At 50.4% G+C, this 10,315-nt stretch overlaps 1 protein-coding gene across 1 annotated transcript; it reads right to left on the bottom strand.

The window, feature by feature from the left end:
- Nucleotides 1–6,476: 6,476 nt before the first annotated feature.
- On the bottom strand, nucleotides 6,477–9,405 carry CLEC11A (C-type lectin domain containing 11A; the record flags this gene model as incomplete). The annotated part of the gene is made up of 4 exons (XM_080909093.1): nucleotides 6,477–7,626; nucleotides 8,465–8,656; nucleotides 8,904–9,111; nucleotides 9,259–9,405. 4 exons carry the CDS (start codon nucleotides 9,403–9,405, stop codon nucleotides 7,181–7,183), a joined length of 993 nt encoding a protein of 330 aa, XP_080765219.1. The 3' UTR covers nucleotides 6,477–7,180.
- Between the last annotated feature and the right edge of the window lie 910 nt (nucleotides 9,406–10,315).

The following is a 10,315-nucleotide window of genomic DNA, read 5'->3' as shown; positions in this document are numbered from 1 at the left end:
CTCCCAGACAGCAGGAAGCAATTTTAAGAGTACAATGTTAAAAATAAATGCTAACAAACAAACCAAGAGTACAATGTCCCCATTCCCAAGAGGTGAGGTGGGTGGTTTTAGGTCATTCAGAGTGTGATGGATGTTTATCATTGTTTAAGGGGGTTGGTTACAAGTTGCTAATGGTCTTGGTCAGAGAGGAAACAAAGTAAAGGAGGTTGGATCCCGGGAACTCTTTCACTCTCTTTCTTCCCTCTATCCTTTCTCTCCTATCTTGTGTTAAGGGGGAAGGGATAAGACGAAAGACAGGAGTACACAGAAACAGTAGAATAAAAGGGTAGAGCACTGAATTTGCTTTCAAATTAAAGAACACCAACAAGCCACGTATTTTACGTTGATATAAATGATTGTCTATTGATACAAATTTAAGGTTATGTTTTGCTACAACATACTGTACAACATTGTGTTCCAACTCTTGTTTTAGGTATTGTACCTATGCAACTCACTTAAAAATGCAAAGCAGGGGCTGGAGGGATGGCTCAGAGGTTAGAGCACTGGCTGATCTTCCAGAGGTCCTGAGTTCAATTCCCAGCAACCACACAGTGGCTCACAACCATCTGTAATGGGATCTGATGCCCTCTTCTGGTGTGTCTGAAGACAGCTACAGTGTATTCATATACATAAGTAAATAATTTTTTTTTAGCAAATGTAATGTAATTTCTAGTCCTTAAAAGCTACTATTACAAACTGTTTAGGGTGATTAAGAAATGTTAAGTTAGTAATCAGTCAATCAAACTTATGGTCATGTTAGCTACTAGTTTAGCTAATTGCTTTCAGCTCAAGATGTAGAAACCTTAGCTCCTGAAAGCAGTCAGGAGAAGACAATTTCTTCCACACTGGGTAGAGAGCTTCAAGCCCACCCCAATAGTGGCATACTTCCTTCAACAAGGCCACACCTTCTCCTAACAGCACCACTCCTTATTGGCCAATCATATTCAAAGCACCACATTGCACTCCCTGACCCCTCACAGTCTTGTTTAAACATATGAGTCTGTTGGAGCTGAACCTAGCCAGAGCATAAAGCAAAATACATGTAATCCAGCTTCATAAACCCCCATAGTGCATCTTCCACAGTAACTAGGCTTCACCAGTAGTCTCTCATAGTCTCCCTTCATGGTGTCAAGCATCAACATCTTTGCATGACCCCTTCAGTCCTAGGCCATCTACTGCAGCTGAGGCTGCACCTTCACCAATGGCCTTCACTGGCCTCTCACAGTGCGGAGCCTCATCTGCTCTCCATGACCCCTTCATACTTTCAAACCCAGTACCACCTGAGTGACGCTTACACATTACCAAGTCCAGCCACAGCACAAGGCACAACCTTGGCTATCTCTGGAATTCAACTTCTTTCTGCTCTCAGAAAGCACGTCCTGGAAGATTTCACCTCAGTGATGCTGGTCTCTTCTTAATCACTACTAATTTCTTAGCTCCAGCTGACCAGCATCAATTTTCCCAGTAGTCCCTTCTATTCTTTACTCTAAAGCCTGAGCTACTTGGCCAAAGCTGCTGAATTCTGCTGCTTACTCAAGCTGGAACATGGCCCCCTTGTCCTATTACATCTTCACCAGGTTTCTCTTTTCCAACTCCTTCACTGCTTAAACATGGCTGTCTCTGGAACTTGCTCTGTGGAATGACACTGAACTCAGAGATCTGCATGGCTCCCTCTCCTGAATGCTGGGATTAAAGGCGTGTACCACCATGCCTGGACCTAAGCTCTCCGTGGCCTCTGTTCCTCAGTATGTGGATCAGAAGCCTGTGTCCTCCATTTCTAGACTGTAGTTCATTCCAGATTAGAAGTCCAAATGAAAACAGTAACCAATTAATAATAACACCCAACATGATACAACTATTACTTGTTCAATGGCAAATGTATAAACAATAAGCTTAGCTGGGTGGGATCCTGCCCCAAAGTCACCATTCTGCCAATCTGTTTATCTCTTTGACAACTCCATGTACTTCCTGGTGCCCTTTTGTTACTTGAAATATTCATTTTGTATTTTTCCTTCCTAAGCTTGCTACACTTGACCAGAACGTTCTTCATGAGAGTAAACCAGAGGATAAAGTCTATGCTGTGCTTTCCTGAGACTTCCTTTGTCAGTGCAATGAATCAAAATCTCTTCTTTACCTTAGCCTCCAGTAGACTCTTTAGACAAGGGCAAACAGCAGTCACATTCTTCACCAAAATATCACCAGAACAGTCTCTGGGCCACACACTGACATTCTTCTCTGAAATTTATTGAGCCAGGTCTGCACAGTTCAAATAACCCTCAGCACCAATGTCTTCCATATTCCTAGTCAGATGGTACATTAAGCCCCACTTAAAGCTTCCCAAATCCAAAGACCCCAAATCTTCATTCCTCCAAACAAAGCATGGTCAGGCATACCACAGCAATACACCCTTCCCTGGTACCAACTTCTGTCTTTGGGTTTCCATTGTTGTGAAGAGATACCATGACCAAGGCAACTCTTATAAAGGACAACATTTAATTGAGACTGGCTTACAGGTTCAGAGCTTCAGTCCATTATCATCAGGAAGCATACCAGCATGCAGACAGACATGATGTTGGAGCCAAGAGTTCTACATCTTGATCTGAAAGCATTCAGGAGAAGACTTGACTCTTCCCCACTGGGCAGAGCTTTAAGCCCACCCCAAAAGTGACACACTTCCTCCAACAAAGCCCCAACTCTCCTCCTAATAGCACCACTTCATATATAGGTCAAGCATAGTCAAGCCACCACAGGTTAGTGTAAGAAGTGGCTAGAAACTTAAAGGTTGCCCATAGTGGTCTTATAAATACTATGAGACAGATCTGGACCGTCCTAATCCCCCTGCCTCTCATTTTTACGTATAGTAGGGCTCTTTCATCTCCGCATTCAAGACCCACAGGATACCAGATGGGAGGTGCGTGTCACTAGTGAAGTGTATTGTGACCTGCTCAGCAGGCATGATCAAAATACAAAGAGTGTGCACCCCATTCTTTCCAAATCTAGATCTAGAACAATCGACGTGAGCCAGCATCCATCAAGGCTCCCACCTCCCCAATTCTCCCCTCTTGGATGCTACTGAGCCCACCTTGTTCTCATGGTCACCCTCTTCTTTCCGACCTTAACGGATGCTACGGTCCGCCTACCAGACGCTAACCAATGCTCTGCCAGATCGAGCTCACAGCTGCCACTCATGGCTCCACCCACCAACTCTCCTTACGTCAGTCTCCCGTCAGTGACTCTCGGCCAAATACCACTGCTGCCCCTCATGTCTCCCGTGTTGCTCTCTTCGGTGCTGCAGACAGCCTTAACGCCTCAGACACGCTTTGTGGGCACCGTGGATGCCTCAGACTGTAATACTACCCCAACCCTGAGCGCCACCACCTTCCTCTCTGCCCAGATGCTCACAATGACCCCATACCCCGTGGCATTCGGATTTACAGTTGCCTACCCTCTGGGTGGTCTGGAACTTGTGCCCTGATGTTCCCCCTTTCCAAAACTAGGAGTGTGGTACCCGGTGAAGAGCTCTTGTTAGCTCCCATCACGGGATTTATTCATGATAAATGAGTCTTTCAGATCCCGCCTCTTTTTACGGTCCTGGGTATGACTGGCATCACCACTGGAACAGCTTTCCTAACAATCCACTGTCAGTTTTCCTCGAAGTTCATCCAAGACCTCCAACGGGTGGTCTACCATCCATGATTAAAATCTGACGGTGAAAGATCAAGCTTGCCCAAGATCCTCAATCATTCCCCCAAACATCAAAGAAGTAGTTTAACACTAACACCGCCCCCTTTCCTAACCCTGGATTGCTTATCAAGAGTAGATTAACGAAAAGGGAGGAATGTAGGATTACAGGCCAGTGGAACCTGGGTCCTCTGCAAGAGCAACAAGTACTCTTAACCATTAAGCTATCTCTGCAGTGCAGCCCCCCTCCCCCAGCACACATACACAGAGACTCTTTCCCAGGCGACAGTAGAACAATGTCAAGAGGATCACACGGGATTGCGCCATCAGAACTTATGACCTGAGTTCTGAACAGTGTCCCCTTTTAAGAAACAGCTCTTAAAATTACATAATTTTTAATTTACTTTTATTTTTTGGTTTTTCAAGACTGGGTCTCTGTGTAGCCCTGGAACTCTTATTTGTAGACCAGACTGGCCTTGAACTCACTGAGACGCTCCTGTCTCTGCCTCTGCAGTTCTGGGATTAAAGGTGTGTGCCACCAGGCCCGACTGACTCCTGTTATTTTGTACTTTTTCTGGGGTCCTAGGACTGAGATTTGCCTCTAGAAAGGACAGAGGAAGGAGGCTCTTCTAGAGATAATTGGCACAGCTCCTCCATTCAACGGTGTTTCCAAAGGTGACATTTAAGGGATCATGGCTGAGAGAGGGACACCTGCAGAAACACAAGGACAGTCAGGATTTCATACCCATTCCTGGGCTCATAATGATGTCTGCTTTGGGCTCCTTACGATGTGGCTAAGAATTACCCCCTCATACCCTGCAGGCTCGTGTGTGTGAACATTCAGTCCCTAGGTGGTATGTCTTTTCTGGGGGTTCTCAAACTTTCAAAAAAGAAGGCATGCTTGGTGGCTCGTTATCAAAGTTTGCCTGGCTTGGGTTGCTCCGTCCACCATGCCTTCCGTGCCATAGTGAACTGAAAGCCCACCTTCCTCAAGGAGCTTCTATCAGACGTCTCATCCTGGCAAGGATACAACTAACACCCATGATGCAAAGCTAATCCTCACACAAGAGAAGGGGGTGCAGGTAACACCCCTCTGTGTGTAACTACTTCCATTATACCACTTCATGGGGGCTGGAGAATATGCCCAGTACGGAGGATCCCGTGTTGCTCTTAGAGGACTCAGGGTGACTTGGTTATCTGTAACTCAAGTTCTATGGTATCTGCCCTCCCCTGACCTCCTTGGGCACCACACACACACACACACACACACACACACACACACACACATCTTTTTTTTTTCTTTTAATCCCTTCTTGGAGGGAGGAGAGAGGCTCATAAGAAAGCAGAAAGTTACAAATTCACAAGCCCCTCCCTGCCTGTCTTAGTCAGGGTTTCTATTCCTGCACAAACATCATGACCAAGAAGCAAGTTGGGGAGGAAAGGGTTTATCCAGCTTACACTTCCATATCGCTGTTCATTACCAGAGGATGTCAGGACTGGAACTCAGGCAGGTCAGGAAGCAGGAGCTGATGCAGAGGCCATGGAGGGATGTCACTTACTGGCTTGCTTCCCCTGGCTTGCTCAGCCTGCTTTCTTATAGAACCCAGGTCTACCAGCCCAGGGATGGCTCCACCCACAATGGGCTGGGCCCTCCCGCCTTGATCACTAGTTGAGAAAATGCCTTACAGCTGGATCTCATGGAGGCATTTCCTCAAGGGAGGCTCCTTTCTCTGTGATAACTCCAGCTTGTGTCAGGTTGACACAAAACCAGCCAGTACAGCACCCCAGGTCATCCAATCAGAAAACAATTGCAAAAAGAGGGGAGACTCTTCACTAGTGCTGCCTGCAGATTGTAACATGGGGGCATGAGGTCGGGGGGTCGGAGGGACTTCAGAGATGCAGCTAGATTTGGGTGGGATCATTTCTTCAGACTGCCTTAGGTGCCCTATCGCCTCATAAAAAGTCACACAACACCGTCACCTACATGCAATGCTGAGGATCAGGCTGGCCCAGGGCTAGGAAGAGTCCTCTCAGAAGATAGAGCATGGAAAGGCAAGGTATGGTCAGGGGTGGCTGGTGGTACATGTTCGGCCACTTCCACATTGCTGATGTTTATGTTCCAAGACTGCACCAGAGACACGTGCAAAATGGGAGAAACTGTCCCTGCCATCAGACTAAGAGACCTGGGCTCAGAGAGGGAAGACTGACTTGTCTTCTCAGGCACCTGAATGTTCCCATAAACTCCTTGCTCCGTGTGTGACCTCACATACTTGGGAGGTTGTGAAACTTAAAAGCTGTGGTGGGGGTCTCTCCTCTCTGGAATGGGCTTGATGAAATAGTTCTGCCACCCTCCCCATCCCGCCCCCACCGGGAAAACAGGTCTGAGACACAGGTCAACAGAGAACAAGACCTAGGTCACACCTTCATGCTCAGGACGCAGGCCAGTGTCGGTGATGATGACAGGGCTCAGGTCCTAAAGGCCCCGTGAGGAAGCAGGCTAGGAATCTGAGCACCTATATAGGTGCATGAGTACTCCAGACATCTGTGCACGAGTGCACAACCGCATGCTCCTATGCACAAGTGCTCTCTGACATTCTGCATTTCAAAAACACACCAAAGCCAGGGTCTGGTATTTCCTAATTCCCGTCTCCAGGTAAGATAAAGGCCAGGTGACCCCACAAATTATATTTTAAAGGGATTTATTGGCACTGGGCCTAGTGGGGACCTTGAAGTTTCAAAGACAGGTGGGGACGTGGAGAAGTCGCATAGGCTAGCTCTTGGGGTGGGGGTTGGGGACGAGACAGGATTGGTGACACTTCCAGCCCAAGGAGCGTGCCAGACGCAAAGTGCACTATGTAGGGTATAGATAAGTGTACGGAGTGGGGATGCAGGGTGCACACTGTAGGTATGGTGGTTAACATTACGTTTAGAAGTCTAGACTCACTATGCTTGTGAGACCAATGCAAAAAATGCCTCTTAAGCCCCTAGCTTGTGCAGGCTGCACACTAGCAGGCCATTTCCCCTTTCTCCAAAATGTTTAAGACTATTCGGTAATTGATTGGCCTTGTAAAATTTTCTGTTGTAGCAAATTTAGCTGTAAGGTTAACTGCAGTCTCTGCTTTTGTAATCAATCTTGCTTCCTCTGCTCAACGGATGACTAGGACACCTGCAAGACATCTATCTATGTTAAAATGTAAGCTCCGGCCTACGTGTAAGCAGGCTACATGCACTCTTGTGAGGTTTGCCTTTATAAGCTCTGAGCTGGTAATAGCTGGAGCTTGCAGTTTGGAAGCGATCTCAGATGTGGGCCTGGCCCCAATCAGCCTGTGTGTCAGTATCTAAAATACAAGGCCTTTTCTTACTAAAACGTATTGATTCATGGTCATGTCTAAGCGACCCCAGACCCCTAACAGTAGGGTGCGCGGTGTAGCGCTAGAGCTCCGGGACAGAGGCCGGCTCTCTAGAAAGGGAACTCGCACACGAAGTAGAGGCGCCGCTCACAGTCATGGTCCCACCAGGAACCGTCGTCTGAGGCCTGGGCCACGCAGTTCTCCAGGACGCCGCCATTGGGCTGATCCGGGCTCAGTGGATGTGATGCCGCACTAGGCTGGGCGCCGGACTCCAGGTTGAACGCGCGGTGCCAGGCGAAGAATGACACGCGTTGGCCGTTCTCGAAAAGGTAGAGCCCCTCCGAGCGCCGGTCGTGCACTCCCAGCCACACCGGCCAGTTGTAGGGGGCGAGGGCGGCGCGTAAGTACCGGCTTAGTGCATCCATTTGCTGGCGGTCCGCAGGCTGCGCTAAGCTCCCACCTCGCGCCTTGCACCGCGCCTGCGCTGCCGCCTGTGTCTCGAAGTCTCGCGAGAGCAGGAAGCACTTGTGGCCTAGGCGCAGGCCCTTCAGGCAGCCTGAGTGTAGGGTGAGGCGGAGTCAGAACGTTGCGGGTAGGAGGGGGCGAGGCCAAAACTAGGCCTTTAGGTGATCAATGAGGTGGAACCCAGAAGGCGGGAGAGGGCGGGGCCGGTAGGTAGAGGGAGGAGCATGAGTTGTCGAGCCTTGCCTAGGATGGAGGGCGGGGCCAGGTGAAGGAGGGCTGTATGAACGATGGCCAATGAGATGGAGGTAGGCTTGCTGGAGGCGGGGCCAAAGCGCTGAGGCCGGGAGACCAATGAGGCAGAGCCAGGACTGCAGGGGGCGTTGTTATAGCGTTTGGGGGCTTTAAAAAAGGGCGGAGTCAAAGTTGGAACCGCGGTGACCAGCGAAGCCAAGAGAGAGGTGCTGGAGGGGTGGTTAAAAGGAGAAAAGCCCTTCAGTGGTCAAAACCAACAGGAGGAGCCAAAGTTCTGAGGACAGAGAGGGCGTGGATAGTAGGAGGGATTAGAACTTAAGTGACCAGTGAGACCTGGCCAGGCTGTCAGGGGCAGGGCCAATGCTTCTGAGGGCTGAAAAGGGTGGGGCCAAGAGGAGCCTTGTTAGAGCAATAGTGTCTTAGTGAGGTGGAGCAAGGGCCTTCGGGGGGCGTGGCCAGGGTATAGGCGGTTCCAGACTATGGGTGGGACTTTCAGGGTGTGGCACAGGTTGGAGCAAGGAATGTCACACGCACCTCACAATCCATCTTTATATGTGCCAACACATCCCAGTTCTGTGTGGACCCTCTGGTATGCTGATGCCTGCGGTCCCCAGGTCTTCAGACCACCCTAGGTCCCCTCCTCCCACCTAAGCCCTCTTGGTGCTGCTGAGACTCACCCTCCAAGCGGCCGTGCTCTTGCTCAGCACGGACCTGTACCTCTTTCAGGGCTTGCACTGAGTCGCGGGTGTCACTCGCAGCATCCCGCAGCTGCCGCAGCCCCTGGGTCAGCTCAACCACACGGGTGTCCAAAACGTGCAGACGGATGTGCAGTTGGTGTAGACCTGCATCGAGGCTGGCCAAGCGGCCCACTGTGAAAAAAGACAGAATGCGAAACACAGTCAAGGGCTATAAGGACATTGGGAGGGCGCGGCCCTCAGCCTCCCAAGAGTGGGATGGATGAGACGATCCGTGGGGTGTGTGAACCATGTCGATGAAGTTGGGTAGTTTGAGCTCTTGATAGGCTGACACATCTCGGGAACCTTGGGGCCCCCCTCATGTGTCTGGCCTCTAGTTGGGTCAGTGACAGACAGGCCACCCTGGCTCCTGAATACTCACAGATGTAAGTGACAGTGTCCTCTGGTGTGGGAGAAGGGCTGGGGGAAGGGTTGGGGCTAGAAGAAGGTATCATGGTAGTTTCTGCTTCCTCTTCCTCTTCTTCCTCTTGAGTCTCCGTGGTCTCCCAGACCTCTTTGCCTTCAGGGTTTTCGGCAAGAGAAGCCTTATTTCCCACCCCAGTGGGCAGCCCTAAGGCCTCCTGGAGATTCTGGGGGCAGAGAATACATGTCAGTCTCCTTCCCATCTACCCTCTCAGCTCTTTTCCGAACCCACCGTTCCATCTAAGCCCCATTACTTTTCTTTGCCCATCTGAACACTTCATCCCAAAAGCCCCCAGTGCCCTGCTAACACTCACCTTCAACATCAGTGACTCCCGCTCTCGCTCCTCCTCCAGGGCACCTCCCCAGCCTCCCTCCCGTTCCCTCTCAGGACCTTGGGCTCCATGGCCAAAACTCAAAAGCTGAGGGACCACTAGGGCCCCCAAGAGCCAAGCTGCCTGCATCCAGCTGGACTTCTCAACACCCAAACTAGTAGAGGTCAGAATGCCTGGGGTAGGTCTGGGGTATACAAGTAGCAAGTGTCCCAGTCTGGTGGGCAGATCACTGGCCCCTTGGACCTTCTTTCTCTGCCAGGCTTTCTCTTCTGCCTCCCGTCCTGATCTGCTCTGTCTCAACTTTTGGTCTTCTCAGCAGCTTCTCCTGGTGTGTCTCCCCGCCCCTCTTGGCTTCCAGGAGGTTCTGCCTCTGTGGCCGGAAACCTCCAACGTTCCAAAGCCTGATCCCGCCTTGGGTCTCCCCACACCCACCCTTTGCCACTTCCCAGACCTCTGCTTCTGCCCTCTTTTCTCCCTTCTGCAAGTACAAGCACTTAGATGGATAAAAAGAAAATGGAGAAAGTTCTCCAGGGCATCCTGGGTACGGGTGGGCCTCAGCCTTGGTCCAGAAACCTTCTCAGAACAAAGCAGGCCATGATAGGATGCCGGCTTGTGACTGTTCCGCTTCTCTCTGTCTTGGCCATTCCTGAGGAGGGGGCAAACTGCAGAGTGTGCTAAGGTTGTTATTATCCTGTGGTCACCACATAGCCTAATGAAGGGGACTCTTCTCCCATTCTCAGGCTTCTGGGCTCTCCCAATTCCCACCCAGATAGCCTGTCCTGGCCCTACCAGCCCCAGTGTGTGTGTGTGGGGATGTGTGAACAGCATGCTTGTGTGCCGCTTGAAAGGTGTAACTCCACCATTCTCCTGCAGGCCAGGTCCCAAGCAGGCTGATGCTGGAGGGTGGGAGGGGGTGGGAGAGGGCCCGGTGGTTCCCTGTCAAGGGAGGAGAAGGGGCTGACAATCAGAGCAGGTATCTCCAGGATGCATACTAACCAAGCACTAGGCTGTGAGCAGAGAACCCTCTGCAAGCTGCCTC

This window comes from Micromys minutus (assembly GCF_963924665.1).
Source record: "Micromys minutus genome assembly, chromosome: 32".
Classification (NCBI taxonomy): Eukaryota; Metazoa; Chordata; class Mammalia; order Rodentia; family Muridae; genus Micromys; species Micromys minutus.
Note: the sequence above shows the minus strand (reverse complement) of the source record. Positions and strands in the feature narration are given on the sequence as shown.